The 22,651-nt window shown below is 39.5% G+C and overlaps 1 protein-coding gene across 1 annotated transcript; it reads left to right on the forward strand.

Annotated features, from left to right (window-relative positions):
• Positions 1–768: 768 nt before the first annotated feature.
• thbs4b (thrombospondin 4b) lies at positions 769–20,722 on the forward strand. The gene is made up of 21 exons (XM_034710272.1): positions 769–812; positions 2,349–2,599; positions 6,385–6,487; positions 6,663–6,745; positions 6,861–6,912; positions 7,005–7,156; positions 9,857–9,994; positions 11,706–11,783; positions 11,908–12,060; positions 12,164–12,268; positions 12,360–12,467; positions 13,420–13,579; positions 14,671–14,789; positions 14,955–15,007; positions 15,109–15,302; positions 16,963–17,141; positions 18,339–18,387; positions 18,497–18,693; positions 18,841–19,013; positions 19,662–19,801; positions 20,030–20,722. The coding sequence occupies exons 1-21, from the start codon at positions 794–796 to the stop codon at positions 20,065–20,067; spliced, it is 2,544 nt and encodes an 847-aa protein (XP_034566163.1). The 5' UTR covers positions 769–793; the 3' UTR covers positions 20,068–20,722.
• The last annotated feature ends 1,929 nt before the right edge of the window (positions 20,723–22,651 follow it).

The following is a 22,651-nucleotide window of genomic DNA, read 5'->3' on the forward strand; positions in this document are numbered from 1 at the left end:
GGGATCAAGCTTCACAATCTTGGCTGACAACGGACAATTTCTGCTAGCATTTGGGAGCAATTTTGCTCTCACATGACAGTGGACCTCGCTGACTGCTTTCAGGCTGCTTGTGCATTCATGATGTGAGCAGATGGCAGACTAGAGATTCACTGCACATCCTCTCGTAGCCTTTCCAGCTCCCAAGTCACTTTATTAAAAAGAGTCTAACCATAAGCAAAGCGTACGCTGTCTCTCTGGCGTTTTACTTCCACTAAGCGGCATGTCAGGAGTTATGTCTAAATTCTGCCGGTAAGAGCTAACTGTGGGTGAGAAATGGAGCTCACGTGTGTTTCATTGTCTTTCATTGTTGGAGCTAACAAATAAATTATAAAAGCATACACCTTACAACTAGTATGTTTGCTTCAATATCCACAATGTTGTGCTTTTTTTGAGTCTGCCAAGATTTGTGCTGCAGGAGCAACAATCCCCGGGTCAATATCATCATCTTGTTCTTGTTGACTCAGTGTGTGTTTACTTTGGGATCTAAGCATGGCTTCGGGTTGTAAATATTCATATCTCGCCATCAGTTTCTCACGTGTCTGTTCAATTTCTCTCTTTCCCATAACTATCACCAGTCTATGATCTCCTCACATCGCCTGATTGCCTGCCAGACCTACTGCAGGGGGGTCTGGCTGAGCAAGGCGTGAACGAGGCTTTCATCCTCACCTCCTTCAAGTTGCAGCCCAAGACTGGGACCACCGTGTTTGGCCTCTACAACCCCAGGGACAACAGCAAGTACTTTGAGTTCACTGTGATGGGGAAACTCAACAGAGGTAGGAAAACATGAAAGAGGTGCTATTGCAGTTTAAAGCTGCTCTGATAAATATTATGTGTTAACATGGGGTTAGAGGACTCAGTTTAAAATAAAAGGGGTCAAGTAAAAGCATAAAACCACAGAGATACACACTTAGCAGAGCCAGACTCATGTTAGACAACCATCTGCCTTGACCAAGTTGGGGTTGGAAAGAGGGATAGAGGAGAATAAGAGAGAGAGATGATAGTGATGAGACGGATAGTAGTAGTTGTAGTAGTAGCTGTTGCTGCTGGAGTCCGGCACGTCCATAGCAGCTGGACATCTAAGGCAACGACTCAGGGGAACATACGAGACAAGGAAGCTCAGGGACTCCAGATAGGTCGATGGTTAGTAACTTTAATGGGGCAGGGAGAGTTAAAGTAAGTGATGGAGGGGGGGAATAGGATCCCAGCGTGTCAGTGTGCTAGTTCCCCCCCGGCAGTCTAAGCCTATAGCAGCATAAGAGCTGGTCCAAGCCTGAGCCAGTTCTAACTATAAGCTTTATCAAAAAGGAAAGTTTTAAGCCTAATCTTAAGAGTAGAGAGGAAAAGCTTCCTTTTAACAGGCAGAAATCTTAAGCAGAACCAGACTCATGTTAGACAGCCATCTGCCTCGACTGAGTTGGGGTTGAAAAGTAGAGAGGGTGTCTGCCTTCCTGACCCTGATTGGTAGCTGATTCCAAAGGAGAGGAGCCTGATAACTGAAGGTTCTACCTCCCATACTACTTTTACAGATTTTAGGTACGACATGCAGGCCTGCATGATGGGAGCGTAGCGTTCTAGAGGGGTAATTAGGCACTACAAGCTCTATTTGTAGCCCTATGTAGTGACTTTTGCCCCCAACAATGGCAGGGATTTAATTTAGTTAATGTCACTCACAGCTTTGGAAACTTAAATTTAAAGCACACTAACAGCAAGATCTTTTAAATACTACACATGAAAACATCTAACCCTAACTCTTCAAAGGTTGAAAAAGATTTGTTGGGTACCATTTCGAATCAAATTTGCTCCAGTAGCCTCCGGGTAGGCTCCTTACTCTTAGAAAATATTTCCTGTGATTTTCTTTTAATGTTCTGTTTTCTCAGCCCGTAAATTTCTCACCTAGTTAACTATGGAGTTAAATAGGCTCAACATGTTGTGCATGCTATTATGCAGGTCCGGTTTCAGGGAAAACATGTCTTTTGAGATTAAGGTTCCTTGGTTGGAGCATGGTCTTTTTTATCTGTCTTACAAAAAGAGGTCAGAGTTTGGGTGTGTTGGTGGGATCAGCACAAGACAAAATATTTGAACTGCTTTGAACCTTATTGTGTTTGGTTGAATGCATTAAGATATAAACAATTATCTCACAGCCCCACCAAGCTGCAGCACATCCCAGCAGAACTGCCAGTGCAGCTTTAGACTTGTTGTAATTTAGATTAATCAACCTTTTACAGTGAATGCTCCCTCTAAATCCCTCTCCTCTGTTATCTCCCCTTCACTACCATCGCTTCCTCTCTCCCGTCTTTGTCCTCTCAAAGCTGTGTTACGATACCTGCGGAGTGACAAGAGGATGAGCTCAGTAACCTTCAACAACCTGGTGTTGGCAGACGGCCAAATACACCGACTGTTGTTCCACCTGAAGGGGCTACAGCAGCAGGGGCCAGGAGGGGTGGAGCTGCATCTGGACTGCAGGCTGGTAGAGACGGTCAGGGATCTCCCAGCTGCCTTCCAGGGTTTACCAGCAGGTTACGGTACAGTGGAGCTGAAGATCATGCAGGCAAGAGATCAGGTAAACCAACTCTGAAAGTATTCCAGCTCCTTCAGGAAGTTACCGTGTTTAAACTGCAACTATCAACTCAAAATCAACTAATCCATGCACATACTTGTTTTGGTGCAATCATGGCAACTTTTCTACTAATTTGGTCAAAGAACCTAGGTGACCAACATCATTATCATCATCACATTTATCGTTTTAGGTCTGCAGTGTAGTACAAAACATCAAACAGTTTTAGCTGTACCTCAAATATTTTTTTTAATCCTGCATGCCAAAGACCTCTTTGTGCTTGTGAACTGAAGCTATCGTGATCACCTCTTTTTCAAAAAGGATCTAATCAGGCCTATAAAAGACAATTGAATACTCAATGCCCTTTCCAATTATTTATCCATTGTTTGGGTTGAAAACTGCTATAAGGAAGTGATGCTTTGAGTTCAGTTGGATGCTCAATCAAGGGCTGTGTCCTAACTATCTGAGAAGGTGGACAGCACAACTTCTCCCCAAAGTGATGTCAAAACCATAGACTGTACAAATAATGGACCTAGAATCCGTTATGTCACCCATCTGTTTCTGAACAGCTGTTTTGAAGCTAATTGTCGGCGGGAGCCATATTGGAAATGCTGAACTCAACGTAACTGCTGTCGATCTAGTTTGAGGTAAAGAGGCGGGCATTGAGCCTCTTAGTTAACAGCTACAGTATTCCCGCCTGTCAATCATGTGAGATATGCCTCTAATAATGAGAAACTCATAATATTAATATCTTGCCGCTTTAGGTTAGCTGTTCAGACTTAACACATTTTTTTTGTACCAGGCTGTAAACAAGTTTATTAGGGGTGTCCCGATAGAACTTTTTCACTTCCGATACGATACCGATATTGCAGCCTTGAGTTTTGGCTGATATCAATATCGGTCCGATCCGATATCAGAACGAATCATACATACTTTTAATACTTATTCTGTAGTATGGAATGTTAGAAAAGCCTTGATCAAGGGATATTACTCAAACAGAGAACAATAAATAAAACACTTTGGTGTAATATCTTAAGTTAAATGATTCAGCCTCTCACTGCTAAAAAGTAAAAAGAAAGAATTCTTGATATGAAGATATTTTGATTCTCTTGATTCAAATAAAAATGCCATGGACACAATATAAGGGCTGTATTGCACTTTTACAACAGTCCCGGAATGCACCTCGCAGCGAAAGAGGCACTTGACAGACAGTCAGTTCACGGCACTCTGAAATGCATCTGCATCTTTGATGACAAGGAGTTGATCCAAACTTACTAAATGTGTCTGATGTTTCACCAAACTGCATTAAATCAAGCTCTAGACGCCGAGCTTTTTACAGTGAGAGCGGCAAACACGTCAAACGGCAAATATTAAACAGACGTCCCCCGGGTGTGTCTTTGTCACTAACGCACACCAGGGGTAAAAATCATCAATGAAGATGAGACAGATGCATGGAGGTGGGGAGAGCTGGTTCATAAAGCACACCTGCTGCAGGTAGAGACCAAGCTAACACTGCGCCCCTCAGATAATAACTCCACGCCTGCTCTCCAGTAATGTAAAGGATTGTTCTTACGTTCAACAGTGGACTCACAGACGTAGCTTGCGAAAACTCTCATACTGTTTTTTGTGATGTTGCTTCAAATGTGAGGTTGGTCGTATTAAACTTCCCCGGTTCTGTGCCACCATGGGAAACTTGTGCATGACAAGTTTTGCACTCAGCTGCAACGTCTTTTTCGGACTTAAACGAAAAATACTGCCACATGGCCGACATCACTCCTACTCATAGCACACCTGTTGTTGTGATCATGTGGGCTCTGCATGCTGGACCCGGGCACTGCTGGATAGAAGTGCTGGAGCGGAGTCTGGAATGGACTGCTTATATCGTAGTGCTTATATTGGAGATTTTAGATGCAGGCCGATAAAATCCGATACTGGATTTTTTGCTGTTATCAGACCGATATCCGATCAATATCGGATCGGGACACCCCGAAAGTTTATTGCTGCTGTAAGGATTGTCTTTCTTGAATTTGTGTGTATGTGGTTTCTGGTACTGCAGTTTTTAACACTTCTGCATTGACTTCAATTCTTGCAACTGAAGCTGCACCAGTCAGAATGTTTTTGAACATTACTAGCTCAGCATGTCAGAGTCCATCATGGCAGTATTTGGCTTCACTATTTGTGCAATGGTGGCAGATGGAAGCATGTCATCCATATTTACAGCTGTATATACAGTATATGGTCCTAACTTTACATCAACCAGAGGTTTCGTGATTGATGTGTGGCAGTGCTGATACATTGTAGAGTGAGAGAGTAATTCTTCTTGTTGTCTTTAATTAGTCTCTTATTAAGGCTGAACAACTAAAGAAAAACCTTTGTTTTTTAAAACCAAATTACTTGGTGTCAAAATAGATAATGTACTGTATTGGTCTGACCAGATTAATTATATTGTTTACAAGATGGGAAAAGGAATTGCTATTTCAAGGAAATATTCTGGATCTGTTCCTTCATTTGTCCTGTCAGATTTCGTTGGGTCATTGTTCTATCACACATTGAGTACTGTCGGCTTATCTCGTCAAGTGCTGCTGAAAAACATAAAAAAAACCTTCAAATTGTACAGAGTAGAGCTGCTAGATTGTCTTCACGTCTTCTCTCATGTATTCAAACTGTTATATAGACTAACACACCAAAATTCTTTTGTGAGAAACTAAAATATTCAGGTTTAATCATGGGCATACAACAAATCAAGTGAACACTGGTTTTCTCCTAACACCAAGTCCAAGAACTAATTGTATGTTGAGAACTGATCTTTTCAGAGGTCTCTCTGCCTGGAATAGTCTACTTATTGCTTATTTGCTAAGATACTTCATCTATTTTGCATTTTCACTTCAGATTTTTATAGTTGGCTGCGATTGCATTTTTGTTTTATGGATACCGTGTGATTTTCAATTATTGTTTTTCTTATTTTTGTTTTGTTGTGTGGACCCCAAGAAGACTAGCAACTATAATGTGGAAGCTAATCGGGACCCTAATAAAGAATAAAAAATAAAGACCCTCTTATTACCCTGGTTCTGCCTGAGGTTTCTGCCTGTTAAAGGAAGTTTTTCCTCGCCACTCTAACTGGCTAAATATTGCGATGTGCAATGCTCATGATGGATTAAGGTGGAGTAAGACTGAGTCTTATCCTGTCTTGAAGTTGGGTCTCTGTTCATAATTTGACATAGAGTGGTCTAGACCTCCGATGTTTGTAAAAGTGCCTTGAAATAACGTTTGTTGTGATTTGAAGCTATACAAATAAAGATTGATTGATTGATTGATTGATTGATTGATTGATTGATTGATTGATTGATTGATTGATTGATTGATTGATTGACTGATTATATCGCTTTGACTACAATGTTCAAGAGTAACCTGCGCTTCAAACTCTAATTAATTTGTGCCTGTTATTTTGACTGCTCTGAAGCTTAAATAAGATAAATTAGATAACCCTAACCCTTAGATGAATACTTTACAGCATGTTTTCTTAGAACCTTTGTAAAAAAAAAAATTTAAAAAAAAAGAGAGAGAGATTTTGATAACATTTCACTTGGCACAGTAACCAAGGTTGCATGTACTTTGCAAAATGTAACTTGCACATCAACATTTTTTAAAAGATGTGGTGAAATTACTCAGTTTTTGCTGAAACATTCCTTGAAAAGCCTGCAAAAATCCTAGAGTTACTCAATAATATATGTCTGTTTCTAATGGATTACGTTACCAAACAGCTTAGTGATCCTCTTGTTTTATCTTAACAGGAGAGTTTAGACGAGCTCAAGCTGGTGGTTGGGGACTCGTTTGAGAATGTTGCTTCAATACAAGACTGCCACTTCCAACAAAGAGACTCCGTCCAGAGTCTGGGTAAGTGTCCTTCAGTGGAAGTTAACACCCACATAGACGGCCAAATGTTTCCTGGGACAACAATCCCGGCAGTAAGAAAACAACAGTCATTGTTTGTCAGAGTGACTTGAGAGCAGTTTCAGAGAATCCCCCACCCCTGCTTCAGTCAAGAAAAATAACAGTCCCTTTCTCTTAGGGGTCAACACAAAGCAGCTGTCCAATCAAATGCTGGAGTTAACTAAGGTGATAAATGAGCTGAAAGATGTCCTCATTCAGCAGGTAACTATTTCTAACAGTCCCTCTGAGGCCACTTAATCCCGCTTCTTCCCCTCCTGACCTCCCTGACAGCTTGCCTGACTGCATATAAACTTGTTTATGTTTGACCTTTTTTCAGGTCAAAGAGACCTCGTTTCTCAGAAACACCATCTCAGAGTGTCAGGCCTGTGGTAAGATGACGTCATTGCTACTTTTGGTTTGTTTCACAAAAAAATAAATTGACAAATGTTGAACTAAATGTGCTTTGCTTTGTTGTTTAAAGGTCTGGGTGGCACTGAAGTGGTAAAACCTAGGTGTACCTCAGGTGTGTGTTTCCGTGATGATATGTGCATTGAGACAGGGGATGGTGTGGAGTGTGGACCGTGTCCTGATGGCTACACCGGGGATGGTTTCAACTGTGATGATGTGGACGAAGTAAGGTTCAGTGTGTGTGTGTGTGTGTGTGTGTGTGTGTGTGTGTGTGTGTGTGAAAAAATCCACTTCTACTCTTCTTTGACCCAACATCAGTTCATAACCTGAACAGTACAGATAGTGTGGGTTGCCACATGATTAATTTTTAAAGTAATTCATTTTGGTACTAACGGCGCCTCATACAAATTCACGCTGCCGCCCAGCGGAAGTACAAAAATAAAAGCTTCATAAAGCGATACAGATATCCCAAAAGGATAGAAAGGCAGTTTGGAGGCCATAAAGAGATTTCACAATGCTCAGAGACAGAACTGACCCAGTGAATGGTATGGACAAGCTAAATGCTATTGCTAAGTCTGTATTGCTTTATAAAGCTTTCACTTGAGTGAGACTAATATGAGAATTTGCATATTAGCTAAATATTAAGGACTGCTGAGCAACATTTATCATTTAGATTTCACATTTAACATTTATATTTAACGTTTAGATGCATATTTAAAATGTATAATTTTATATAACATTTAGATATAAAATGTAACATTTATATTTATATTTAACATTTAGATGTATATTTAAAATGTATAATTTTATATAACATTAAGATATAAAATTTAACATTTATATTTATATTTAACATTTAGATGTATATTTAAAATGTATAATTTTATATAACATTAAGATATAAAATTTAACATTTTTATTTGTATTTTACATTTATATTTGTATTTAACATTTATATTTGTATTTAACATTTATATTTATATTTAGCATTTGGATTTAACAGTGATTGTCACTTAGATATATTTTTCACAAAAAAATTAAATGTGAAGAAGATAACAGATATTGCTCTAAATGTGATAAAAAGTTGAGTAAAAAAAAATCCCAATTTTTTATGATGTTTTGAATGTTGAATGTTGAGAATTGTTGCTGTTATTTTCAGTGTGCACAACTTTACAAATGGCACCCCATAGTCTGGGAGTCTCTAAAGTGAAAAGTGCTGTTTGAAAGCACAGTGGTGTCATTATTTTCCATGACAGAAAGTAGGAAGATGCTGCAGTGGCTTAACTATGGTGTGCTTAACGGGACAAAAGTACCAGATTTAAAGAAGACATCATGAGTTAACTGACACTGACTGTGCCAATTAAAACTATTGGTACATTTGTACTAAAAGTTGGCTTGTAAAGATAAAAAATCACTTGTACTGATGCATATATCCAGATCAAACATGTTCATATTCTGGATTTAGATCAAAATTTAAATGTTGAAACTAACAGCTTGTTAAATCCACCCAAGCCTCCAGTGTAAACAGCAAGGCTGCCTCAAGGGCATCTTTTGGCAGCAGCAGACACCTTGCATGAGTTTGGCTCACAAACAAGTATAAAAGAGATTTACTGTATTACAGTTCTTTGACGTTAGAAACCCATGAAAATCGAGTAATAAATATATTGATCAATGAGCAAAGTTGTTGTGTGGGTCCATCAGCCAACATTTGCTGAATTCCTCTAATATTGTGCCAAAAGAGGACATACAGCTATGTAATTGGTGGTTGCATAATATGCAAATGTGTTCATTCCCCATGAGGTGAGTTTGAGCCTGAGGCTGTTGCTCTCATGAGAAAAAAGTTTGTCTATTTCCACACAGACATTCTGCCACTGTGTAGACAAATCAGTGAACTGGGAATGCAGTTGGTATTGTTTATATTGGATGGGCTTATTAAAAGTATTTAATAAGCACAGTGAGGTAACCGGAAATGAGGACAGGCAGAGGAGAAATAACATGCAACATAGATTTCAGGCAAATAATCATATGCACTATGATCTTTAGATGCAATTATTTTTCTTAAGGACCATTTGTGAAGAAAACAAAAGCATGCAGATTGACCAGATATTTACATCTCATGTCAGATGTATAAATCCAAGGATTCAATTGTGTAAAAATCTTTTAATCTCACAGGAGAAGTAGGTTGATGATTGCATAATCACAATGCTGCATTTATAATCTGTTACTTTAGTTTGTCTTGCCTAAATCTGCTCTGCTTGAACAGCCTTAGTTAAAACTCTTTAATGTTGTAAAAGTGACAACTATTACTGAAGGAAATTTAAAGTTGACATTTTGTGAAAGACTTGACTAGTTATTTGTGCCAATCTCAGAAGCCATCACCAGCTGACGACTATATGCATACCGATAATACAGATGTAGCCCTCAGTTAGTTTTAAACCACTTTATGTCTGCAAAATGATTGCTATCACTTTTTTGGTTTATTCCATCCTCTAGAGTAGCACCTATTCAGATATTTCTTGTATGTTTCAGTTCAACAGTAGATAGTAAATTACACAGAGGCGTTACTTTGACTTACTTCAGCTCTAAGCCTTCCCCCCCAAAAAAATCTATTTTCTTGGGATTTCCTTGCAATTAATGAGTTTCAGCTGAAACACCATGCCAATTTGTGAGAAGGGAAAACGTAAGCATTGTCAAGTCTACCCGCATTGGGTGAAGAAAACTACTTCTAAAATGCTTGTTTTCTGAATAGAGGTAACATCGATTCTTTCTGATACATTCCAGGATATTGGTAAATCCAAAGGGTGTTTGGCTTTTGCAACAACAGCCTACTTTCACTCTATACTGTGACACTGAGCTACATATTAATAAACTAACTATACCCAAGACGTAAGAGCCTTAACGGGCTTCATGTGCTCCTTTCTGCAGTGCCGGTTTAACCCCTGCTTCCCTGGAGTGAAGTGTGTGAATACAGCCCCTGGGTACCGCTGTGACGCCTGTCCGCTGGGCTACACTGGCCTGGCAGTGGAAGGTGTGGGCATCTTGTTTGCCCAGACCAACAAGCAGGTGAGTGGAGAGTGGGCAAAAAACTTTGACTTTAAATCTATATGTCAAACATTACCATCTTTATAACAAGAGTTCCCCATGTGAGAAAGCAACAAGACATTACAAGGTGAATCTTGAGATTACAGCTTTCGAATTTCTGTGGATTTATTTTGTACATTAAATTTTAGTGGGGTGGTGGTGGGGTGGGGGAGGGGCAAGAGAGAGAAGGTTATAATGCAGGGAGCAATGCAAGTTCCGCTCCTGTAAGCTTTTATGTTTATGTTAGGAAGCTCTGGATACGCCCCTGCCCCTAGGCCGCTGTGTTCTCCGTCTCCAAGCGGGTTCTCCGCATCCATCACGGCCTGGATCATTTCTCGTGCACGCTGCTTTATTCCCACATCCAAGTAATGATCTTTATAACATGGATCAAGTACAGTCGCGATGAAGTGCAGAGGATCCGAATAGATCTCGGTGAAACGTGTGCTGACAGACTCTAAGAGTGTACTTTTCATTGTTTTCACTTCGTGGTCCGTTCATCCTCTTTGCTTAGAAGACGCTTTAGTGCTGCAATTAAAGGAATAACGTCTGCTACAGATGCATCAGAGGAGTTGATCTCTTTAGTTAGCTGCTCAAAGGGGGCAAGAAGAGAGGGAATATTCTCTATTAAGACCCACTGGTCAGTGGTGATTCTAGATCAATTTTACTGGGGGGGCCAGGCTGGGGCCAAAGGTGTTGTCAGAGGGACACATTCAACCCTGACAAAAGAGACTGAGAAGGGCGAGGACCGACTGAGAACAAACTGGCCCCTGTTGGCCCCTCCCCAGAACCGCCACTGCCACTGGTGTGAAGTGAATGTCGTGGGGAACTCATGATCTGCGCTGCAGGACTCGCTTTTGCACAAAGCAATCCAGACACGGTTTTTGCTTGCGTCATCACAACATTCTGTTTCAGTCGAAAACCGAAAATGCGCTTTTGGGCCATTTTCGGCTGAAATTTTTCAGTGGCCGAACTTTCGGTGCATCCCTATTAATCAGGCATAATATCATTATATTGTTTGGAAGTTGCCTCGCAATTACCACCTTTATGATTCAGTCATTAAAACTTACCAACAATACTGCACATTTTGTTATCTTACCGAAATCCTCAACAGCACTTATTCTGCCTAAAATTAGATGAACTGATACGCAAAACTTAAAAAAGCTGCTGTGAGGAACTTTTGTTTTGTATTGATTCTGACGCCCCCTTGTGGACAAAGTGATACCTCTTATCTCTTATCCTATACATACAAAAGGAGTGTTTTCAACAAAAACCTCATCCTGTTGTCTTCCAACAGTCAACTTTATCAGGGAATGAGATTATTTTCCATGAAAACAGTCAAATAAAGGCTTTTTCTGGAGCGAGATGTCCGTCATCTGGTCTGACACCTACTCCCTCAGGGCGCATTCAGGCACTCAAAATGACAACGGAGAAGGTGTTTGCTATTGAAGGTCTCAAAGAGGCACCGGTATCATTTTCAGTCTGTTTCTCAGCCAGTTCCAAACTCCTCACAGGGTCTTTAAGTAGGATCAGTATACTGAAGTAAAGCACATGTAATCTGTACTTTATGAAGACACATATTAACTATTGTGTTTTTTTTACATCAAATAGAAAGAAAGTGAATTCATTTGTTCTCATTTTCACAACTACTTTGTTCGAGGACTACTGTTTACAGTTTTCTTGTTGTTAAATTCAGGTCTGTGATGATGTGGATGAATGCAAAGGACCCGACAACGGAGGCTGCACCGCAAACTCAGTTTGTCACAACTCTGTGGTAAGATTATTGTTATTCTGAAAAATCTGAAAACTATAAAGGGCTTGGGTAGAACAATTATTTTATTTATGTGTCTTACTACTAGCTGTCCAAAGAAAAAACAGATGTGTTCATTCCTGCACAGGGCTCTTACCAATGCGGCACCTGTAAGACAGGTTTCACAGGAGATCAAATGAAGGGCTGCAAGCCAGAGATCAGCTGCGGGAGCAGCCTGACCAACCCCTGTGATGTCAACGCACTGTGCTCTGTAGAGAGGGACGGGTCTATCACTTGTCAGGTGGGATTTTTTGAGCAAATATTTTTATACCTACAAACACACAAATTCCACATAATCAGAATTTTAGGTGATTTCTTCATAAGAGTTTTATTTGTTCTTTCAGTGTGGAATCGGCTGGGCAGGAAATGGAAACCTGTGCGGAAAAGATACCGACATTGATGGTTACCCGGATGAGAAACTCAAATGCAAAGATCCAAGCTGTAAAAAGGTAACAAATCTGTAAAATTGTTCAAATAGCAACAGAGTTATGACTGGTGGAGCCTTTTATCCAATTATTTAACTATGACATCTCCTTACAGGACAACTGCATCTTTGTCCCCAACTCCGGTCAAGAGGACACTGACAGAGACGGCAAAGGTGATGCCTGTGATGAGGATGCAGATGGTGATGGTATTCTGAATGAACAGGTTGGTGGGAATTTTTTAATCAAGTGATCATCATTATCAAATTTTGGAAAATTTGAAGCTTGTGAAAATTATAGATAGCAATATAGTGTAAAATATTCTTTGTTTCATTTATGTATTTATTTTATTTATAATAAATAATCTATTTATTCTAAATGTATTTCATGAATAAGCTCGTCCTCAAGGAACCATACATAGATAACAACATTTGTATAGCTAACGCTAACGCTTCAGTAGCGTAGCTAATGGTAACATTTGTGTAGCGCAGCTAACGCTAAAGTTCATGTAACCACTTTAAAACAAAAAAACTACACTGTACTGGTGTGACATTCAGAAGTCTGATTAAAGTCTAAAATGAATGAAACTGAAATATTTAAAAAATATATATAAGTTTGGAACATAAAGACTTATTTTTTCACTGTTTTGGATACTTAAGAATGGCCACTTACCATTCTGTATCAGCATAATCACTACAACAAGTTATATCAACTGCCATTATGGGCATCAAAACCTGCCTCAGAAACCCATGGGTGGCCTCACTGAAACTTGGTCCGAGCTTTACAGTCTATGGTTTACACCCTTTGGTTTTTGTATGCATTGAAAATAATATATAATGTGCTTATATATGAGCTTCATACTTTTATAATTGGATAATGCTTTGCTTTTTTACATTTGAACAGAGCAATACTAATTATTCCCCTTGTTTCCAGTCTTTCTGCTAAGCTATGCTAACTTGCTGTTTCTTCCATTTTCATATAACTGTTATATTAATCTTGTCATCTTGCTCATCATGAAATGTTTAAATTCATTATACATTCATTTTCTCTCTATTGATTAACTAATTATTTTACCTTCCTGCTTGCAAGGACGTTTGCATAGATAACCAGAAGATGAAGACAAAAGCTTATACACTCAGAGAGACACTAATACTGTGAATATTTTCTGTCTGTCTCAGGACAACTGCTGGTTGAAGCCCAACGTGGATCAGAGGAACAGTGACAAGGACAGCCATGGCGATGCCTGTGACAACTGTCGCGTGGTGGAGAACCCTGACCAGAGGGACACCGACAGTGACGGCAAAGGGGACGCCTGCGATGACGACATGGATAATGATGGTATGGAGAGAAATTACATCACTAACACTGACGTTAATGCTTATATAACCAGGATCACTGAAGGCATTCACTGTTATAATTTATTAGTCTGTTCTCTGTTCACACTTCCTCTCAGCATTAAATAATACAATACACACTCACATAGACGTAGTTCTCCCAAACATGCTGTAGAAATATATTACTATGTAGACGCAAAAAATATTTTAAAACCAGCTTAGGTATGAGTAACAGCACTGCAGAAAAAAAAGAAAAAAAAGTTGAGGCCAACAGCAGTCTGACCCTGGAGTTAGCACAAGCTTTGATCATCCAGCAGCATGATTACACCTCAAAAAGCCCCACAGGAGAGAAGATAGCTTTTCCTTATCGCTGCCGCTTGACCTTTATTCATTTGTGGTGCTGCTGCTGCCTCCATGCGATGAATGGAAAAAGCATCTGAACTCAAAATGGTGTTCACCAAATAGGAAGTGCAACAGTGCAACCAAGAGGGGAAAGTAGAAATTACAAGCCAGGTAATTATTCAAGGTTACACTGTAATGTATCAATGTAGCAATGCATTTCTTAATTAAATATTAATTGCTCAGTGTGAGAGTTTTTGAAAAAAATATATGGAAAGAGTGATTGTCTTACCTGCTCTAGTAAATAACTTTAACTGATTAAATCCACGCAATGGTCATTCCCTTTTGGCGACAACTGCACATAGTAATTAAGTAGTTATTCTTATTTTCATTATTAGCAATCTGAGATGATTCACCTATTAACTGACAGGTCTATGTAAAAAAAAAAACATTTTATTTTTCTTTATCAGACCAAAAGCCAAAAATTCACATCCCATAAGATACAGAAAATTGTATAAAATCATCACAACAAAAAAGCTGAAACAAAAAAAATAGGTTGGTAAGTATTAAGACTGTAAAAGAGCATATTTGAAAATAGTCACATTTTGATTCTAGACACTTACTGACTGACCCTGCCCGAGCCAACGTATAAAATTAGTATGCATTTTCTTACATTAAATATCCTCTTTATTTAAAATGAATTTACCCAGAGTGCTAAACAACACTGACAGATACCTCTTGCTTATTGGCGAGCAGGCCTGAAGAACTTCCTGGACAACTGCCAGCTAGTCAAGAACCCAGACCAGCAGGACCGTGACGGAGATGGAGTTGGAGATGCCTGTGACAGCTGCCCCGACATCCCCAACCCAAACCAGGTCAGTTTGAGCCAGAGAGCTGTGGTTAGAATTAGCCCAATAGTGTTGGTGTTTTTTTTTATTTCCAGTAAAACTTTCTCTTAAGTAAGTTTTTTAATATAGGGGTCTGTGTTCTTCATGTGTGAGAAATTGGTGCTTTAAGTGAACTCTGTGCTTTTGTTTCAGTCTGATATTGACAATGACCTGGTTGGAGACTCTTGTGACACAAACCAAGACAGGTAAAAATAGCAATTTCTCTAAACCCCCCCACCCTCACCCCACTAAAACTACGACCATAGGTTTTGATTGCGTCATGTCATCATGTCATATCCCCATGCAGTGATGGCGATGGTCACCAGGATACCAAGGATAACTGCCCGCACGTTATCAATAGCTCCCAGCTGGACACTGACAAAGATGGAATGGGTGACGAGTGTGATGATGATGATGACAACGATGGCATCCCTGACACCCTGCCACCGGGACCAGACAACTGCAGACTGGTACCAAACACAGACCAGACTGACGACAACAGTGAGTATGCAAAATCAAATCAGTTTTAATCAAAGTTTAGACGGCAGTTCTCCGTCTGAAAACCTGCTCAATGTGCTACATGCTTGTTTTTTAATGTACATGTCCATATTCTCACTGAACTTTTTCTTGCTGATCTTTCCATGCAATTCCAGGACCAAGTTGGGCATGTGGCTTGTATTTATTGGCATAAGCTAATAATAGCAATAATTGGAGCCCTAAATTAGTAAACACTGTGTAAGACATGTACTGATTTCACAAACTGAGAAACCCAAGGATAGTATAACATGTTTCATGTCAAGAACCACCAATTTTGAGACCTTAAAGGTGACATATTGTGCTCTTTTTGAGAAATGAGAATGAGCTCTCTGACCACACACCCTAAGGAAGTGGATGTGGCCTCGGCTCTCCAGCATGTTGATCTAATGTTTACATGTTGGCTGAATATACACGGCTGCTCACAGACCCGTGTTACTTCAACCCTCTGAATTTGATCCAGAATCTGATCCTGATGGAGAGGCTCCTGCAGCAGGACCTTTCTGAACGATTGGTCTCAGATTTAGTGTTTCTTGTTGTTTTATTTGTCAGTATGACGTGTGTCTTGGTACACAGCTACGAACATGTAGCTATGTGGCTATGCTAACTAGCGCTAGCACTTATCCATGAAAAATAAAAATCATCCACTAGATCTTCAAATCTGCAGTTGTGGGGAGTAAAACCGCCCTTTGTGTTTATTAAGACAGCCTACAACTAGCATGCCTCCCTCCTAAGCTCCTTGTTAGCACACATGTGTGCAGGTAATGAAAAACGGAGGAGGAGTTGAGTTGTATTTTATACAGTCTATGGTCTGAACAAGCTCCAAGCTCTGACTTCCGTTACAGACCGGATGGCGTTATGACGTAGGAAAAACACTGAAAACTGAAACGGCTCGTTTCAGCACACATTTACAGAAGGGTGGAGAAATCAGAACAGGGGCAGAATGGATTTTTTTCATTTTCGGGGGGTTTGTAGACATGCCAGGGACAAATATTTCAGGTGGAGAACCATTAAAAAGTTGATTTTTCATGATATGTCACCTTAGAGTCTAGCTGTAAAATGGCTGTAGTAGCTGTAGTTCATACATAGTATTAGTGTATCGACCCTTCAAAGTGGATCCCCATCTTATGAGACTTATTCTCAACTTCTAATGACATTATTTTGGCGAAGTTACCAAGCAGCATGAAAATTTCAGATTCTTGAAAAGCATTCACAAAACAGGATGCAGAAAAGGGTAGACTTCAAAACAGCCCATCAGCAAACAGCCTTATTCTTTATCTAAAATGTGAATCGCACCTTAAGAAAGGACTTTTCTTTTACACTTTGGCAGCATATTTTGGCTAATTTGTATTCAGACCTTGCAGCTCTGCAGCTTCTCAAAAAGAGACATCAATTTCCTTTGGAGGCCCGCCTTTGTGACATTTTTGTTGAAGCTGGTTTCAAATCTCCGAGTCGTGACGAGGTAGAAAACACATTGGTTTTAAAAGCTATGAAAGGACAGAATTACTTTGCATACTGATGAAATGCTGCCTACACTTGTGATCATGATACAGAAATCCACCGCCTTATTGACCGTAAGACAGTCTAAATCCTATATAGATCTAAATGTAAGTCTTGTGTGTCTCAGATGATGGAGTTGGAGATGTTTGTGAGTCCGACTTTGACCAGGACAAAGTGATCGACAGGATTGACAACTGCCCTGAGAACGCTGAGGTTACCTTGACTGACTTCAGGGCCTACCAGACGGTGGTGCTAGATCCTGAGGGTGATGCACAGATTGACCCAAACTGGGTTGTTTTGAATCAGGTGAGATTACAGAGAACTTCCACGCAAGTATATACTGCATTTTCCCTATGAATCGAGATTACACGTGTCAGTATTACCACTCCAAATGGTTGATAACTTTGTTTTGTAGGTTAAACATGCAGTAGGGGAGAATGGGGTTGGTTGTCACACTTTTTACTGTTTTGATGATTGCTCATCATGAAAACATCCTTTAATGGTCATTCCTACATTAAATTGAAGTGTAAGGTGTTGGCTTGAAATGTGTATCCCTCTCATTTTCCAACTCATTGTAACGAAGAGGCAATTAACTATCAAAGACACTCTGACACATTGTGACAACCAACCCCATCACGGGGATGGTTGTCACACACTATGGGGTTGGTTGTCACAATGGTATTTTAATGGGAAAAATCTTTTAAAAAAGGCAAGAAGGCAGAACTGAATTTGAAAGTTTAATTGCACTGACAAGTGATAGGCCTCCATAACTTAATGCATTTTAACAAAAAGTGAGCAAGGACCATGAACAGGAAACACATCTTTAGGCCAGCCTATATAACAACATAAAGAACAAAACAAGTAGGCCGAACAATAATGGCCTCCTCAACTAGGCTACATGCAGTCACTGTCTGAGTTACAGTGATGGCAAATGTAGGGTCTGCTCACTCCAACTAATTTCACCATGCATGGTTTTGCCAACATAGGGGTTGGTTGTTACATGTGACAACCAACCCCAAAGAGAATGTGACGACCAACCCCAACTGGAATTTTTTGCTAGCATCAAGGCTAACAACCATCTAACAACGACTTAGCTAGCTAATAAAAATCTAAACTATAGCTTTCCCCTCACACTTTGTAAGAGTAACACTTGTTTTATTATAAACCCAGAGTTTAAAATACTGAGGAGCTGAGTATTTACAATTTGACATGAAAAACACAAAAGTCCTCTCACCTCAAGTTCAGCTGTCTTACTCCAGAGAAGACTATGTAGGTGAGCTCTGATCCCAATTCTGGAAATGTCCATACCCCAATTTGAGAGACAGTGCAATCTGGTGGCAAGATATAACGAGTGTGCCAACCAAGCCGTGTGACAACCAACCCCGTTCCCCCCTACCTACTTTAGAAGTGATGACATGTTAATGCTGTGTTAACAACTCGATTGCAATTTGGGGTGTCAAAGTACACATACCTCATCTGCTACTTTCTCTCTTTCCTGTACAGGGAATGGAAATTGTTCAGACCATGAACAGTGACCCTGGACTTGCTGTTGGTAAGATATTCATCATCTTGGTTGAATGTCAATAATATGCAAAAAGTCCAAAAAAGAAAACCCACACTTAAAATAGCATATTGATCTAACAAACACTTTCTGTGTTCAGGTTATACTGCTTTCAGTGGCGTGGACTTTGAGGGCACATTCCACGTGAATACAGTGACGGACGATGACTATGCCGGTTTCATCTTTGGCTACCAAGACTCATCTTCCTTCTATGTGGTGATGTGGAAACAGACTGAGCAGACCTACTGGCAGGCGACACCCTTCAGAGCTGTGGCCGAGCCCGGCATCCAGCTTAAGGTGAAGAAACAAATCATGTCATAAATCCCCAGAAGTGGAAGACAAACTATTTTTATCACTTGACATATTTTCCACTTTTCTGCCTCTTGGTTGTCTGCTTCCACATCCCACATCCCTCACTTCTCTCTGCGTCTGACTGTTTGTCAGGCTGTGAAGTCTAGATCAGGCCCTGGGGAGCACTTGAGAAACTCGCTCTGGCACACAGGAGACACCAATGATCAGGTGCGTCTGCTGTGGAAGGACCCCAGAAATGTAGGCTGGAAGGACAAGGTGTCCTACCGATGGTACCTGCAGCACCGCCCACAAGTTGGATACATCAGGTACAGCATAATGTTGTAGATACTTGTTTAGCGATTGATGAAGGTAGTTTTTAACATTTTGGAACCTACTATCAATCATTTTCTAGCTCAGCTTAGCCCAAACAATATTAACAAGGACAAAAAAAAATTTTCTCACTGAAGGTAACAAGTCTCTTCCTTTCATTTAGAAGAATATTTGTGATCATTTTCACATTATATTTTTTGTGACAAATATATCTAAGCTTAAATCACTGTTAAATCCAAATGCTGAATCTAAATGTTAAATCTAAATGTTGATTGTTAAATCTAAATCTAAAAAATGATGTTACAGACAAGCTAAATTGGTACTGCTAAGTCTGTATCACTTTATGAAGGTTTTTGTTTAGTACAACCCCGTTCCTCCCTACTTTTGATCAAAATTGTTTATCTCGTGTATCTAATGTACATGTTTGAATTTGTAAGGTTAGACTTAGTACAGAGCTACACTAGTTGTTTCTCCCAGTTTCCACTCAGTATGCTGAGTTATGCTAACTTTCTTCTGGCTCCCATCTATATAATTATAGTAAAATGTGAATGGGTTTCTTTCATGAAATGGTCAGTACAACACTTATCAATAGAACAATCAAGAAAGACTTAAATAAAACAGTGAATCGCCTCTTCTGTTTTTAGGGCACGGTTTTACGAGGGAACTGAGCTGGTAGCAGACTCCGGAGTGATTATTGACACAACTATGAGAGGAGGACGACTCGGTGTGTTCTGCTTCTCTCAAGAAAACATCATCTGGTCAAATTTGAAATACCGCTGCAATGGTAAGGAAAGCCTTCATCCAAAATCCACTTAGTCCAGTAAGGACTTGGAAGCTCATGATTCTATTTTCTTTGTTTCCTTTAAAACTATAACTGCCTGAAAAATGAGACAGTATTAGAATATATATTGTATCATTTTTACTTAATAACAAGACTACAGCTGTTAATAAGCTTGGCCTTTTTTTAGTTTTGGATTCTATCTCCTGATACTCTCTCTTACTACTTCCACAGACACTATCCCAGAGGATTTCCAGGAATTCAGCAATTAGTACGCCGTCAGCTCACTCTGAAGATGACCCCAGAACTCTAAATAATGCTGTGTGCGGTTGTGCAAGTGTATGTGTGCGAGTGCCAGTTTGATTGTCTATCTTTGATTGATGTGTACAGTTTCTGTGCATTTATGAACACAATTTTTGTACTGTATGTGCCTATTATCATGTCTGTTATTTTCCCAACCAATGCAACACAATACAGAAGTATAGCCATGTGTTAAAGAAATAACTTGAAGAATACTTTAACACATGGCTAATAAATGTATGGACTTCATTGCATATAGTTCGAGAACAGCAGCCCATCTACCATTGCATATTAAAGTGTTTTAGCAACCATTTGCAACATGGTTTTAAGAGTACTTTCAAGAATATATTCAAAGAGCTGGAGGAGGAGCCGAGTCTGCTTTGGATCAACCTCATCCTGACATTTTCTACATTTTGATCACGCACAGGTTGTATTTGTTGTTATACTTTTACTCCTTTTTTGGGAGAAGTTGAACAGACTGCCTTGTCTCACTTACTGTAGATGATTAATTTAAAGCTCACTGCAGCTTTGTTTTCTCTTTACATAATTTGTCCTTAAGATATTGATCGTTTTATATTGATGTAGTCATGAATCTGGTTAAATAAAGGGCTTCACAATATACTGAAATTCCTGTTAATGTTGATTATTAATGTGACCGTCAGTGCTTTTCATTATTCCATTTCTCTCCTTTACTGTTCCCAGGTTATGATGTGATTGTTACATAATCCACTGATTGCTGTAATGCTAAAATAACCTACCTTCCCTGAGAAATTGGCACGTATTATTTTGGCTCATAGGCTGTCTCAGAAACAAAGGGAGCTGTTCTGCTTGAGCAGGAAATACTTTACCTAATAAGCACATTCCTCTACCTGATTAGCTGAAATGAATAGAGAGAGACGTTGGTCTTTAGTTAGGGCAAGGTCCTCCGGAAAAGAGACAATGAGGGGTGGTTTTTTGGAGCTTCGGAAAGAGGCTAGTGAACAACATGTAGATTCCTTTATATCTGGATGTTTGATTAGGAATGCATACCTTCATTTAATTGAAAGAGCTGTGGTTGATCTCCAACTCAGAGAGGTAATGTAAATACCCATTTTAATATTTTAACTGTTATATTGTGAGAAGTTAAAGGTAGGCAGTGAGGCTTACCATAATCTGCTTTGTGTTCAGTCTAAAGTAAGATCCCCTTAACAGTATTTATTGTATTATATATATTTAATGGGAAGCTTGACATGTTGCTGTCTCTTATCAGCCTTGAACCCAGAGTTTGGCTGGGTTTTGAAAAACTTGATTTGCATAGAAGCTTACGATTATCTTCAACACCGTGAGACAAAAGAAACTCCCAGGGGCCTCCTTTTTATGCTCCAACAAACGAAACAAAACAACAACAATCAAGTGATCCAGATTTTCAAAGGCAAACAATATGACGGTTTAGAGATAACAGCGTCATGGTTTGAACTAGCTCTGAGCACATACATAGTTAGATAACAGTTTATACCAGAGGTTATTCATTGTTGTATATTTGTTCGCACCTTCAATCCCCCAAAACTTTCTGCAGAATTGGGATCAGTAGGTTTTATTTTTGTTGATTCTTATGAAGTGCTGTAGCATGGAAGAAAAGAGGCAACCAACAGAGCTGGGAGATCAAGAGGTTCAGCGCTCACTGAACAACATAAACACAGCCAGGCTTTCATGCAGAGAACTGGGGCTGGGTATGTTGACGCTAACAGTGGGAAGCTCTTTGGGAAATCTGCTTTGATCACTGCTACAAACAATTTTATAAAAAAAGAAAATGAAAAATGATGAGGCAAAGTGACAGTACTGTTCATATTTTTGCTCACACTGTGAAGGCACTGCTTTCCACCTCAGGGAGCAAAGGGAATCAGGTTCATGCTGATTTAATTTGTGTGCACTGAGGCGACAACTTGTGCGTAACTTGTGAGTAGCAGGGGAAAGCTGGATGTTAACATATCGCCATCTAAAAAGTTTAACACATTTCATCTGGCCTTCCATCAACCGGCTTCAACAGACTTTCCCTTCCTTCCCCATCACCTAACTTCCCCACTTTTCCTCATGACTAGCCATGATACAATCAAGACTTCAGCTGCTACCGACATGCAGGACTCCAGAGGCAAAACGCTACTACAACTACTACTACTATCCGTCTCATCACTAGTGCTGGGCGATATTGAAAATTATATCATCACGATCAAATATTTCAAATCAGTCGATATGGACAATTATCACAATACATATCAAATCAGTATTTCAGTTAAATGTAAAGTCAGATTTTTCGTCTTGAGTGAAAGTTGAAGAAACCAGACAGTTTGTTAGCCTAGTTCTGGATTTAGTTTACTGAAAAACTTGTTGAATCCATCATCTGTGACAGTGCTAACAGGAAGCAGGTATTTTGTGTAAAATGAGATTTTTGCAAAGTTTTAGTTTGTAGATTCTTATTTTTCTCAGATTGAGGTCATTTCCATTATTTTATTTAAATTTACAACAAATATATATTAAATTGTGTACTGTATATTGTTTTGAGTTGTGCTCTCCTCTTTT

This window comes from Notolabrus celidotus, chromosome 19 (assembly GCF_009762535.1).
Source record: "Notolabrus celidotus isolate fNotCel1 chromosome 19, fNotCel1.pri, whole genome shotgun sequence".
Classification (NCBI taxonomy): Eukaryota; Metazoa; Chordata; class Actinopteri; order Labriformes; family Labridae; genus Notolabrus; species Notolabrus celidotus.

What these genes read in the sequence shown, in the direction of transcription:
- thbs4b (XM_034710272.1), top strand. An exon ending in CTCAGAGTGTCAGGCCTGTG is followed by an intron (nt 6,913 to 7,004) that starts GTAAGATGACGT and finishes TGTTGTTTAAAG; the next exon opens with GTCTGGGTGGCACTGAAGTG. An exon ending in CAGTTTGTCACAACTCTGTG is followed by an intron (nt 11,784 to 11,907) that starts GTAAGATTATTG and finishes ATTCCTGCACAG; the next exon opens with GGCTCTTACCAATGCGGCAC.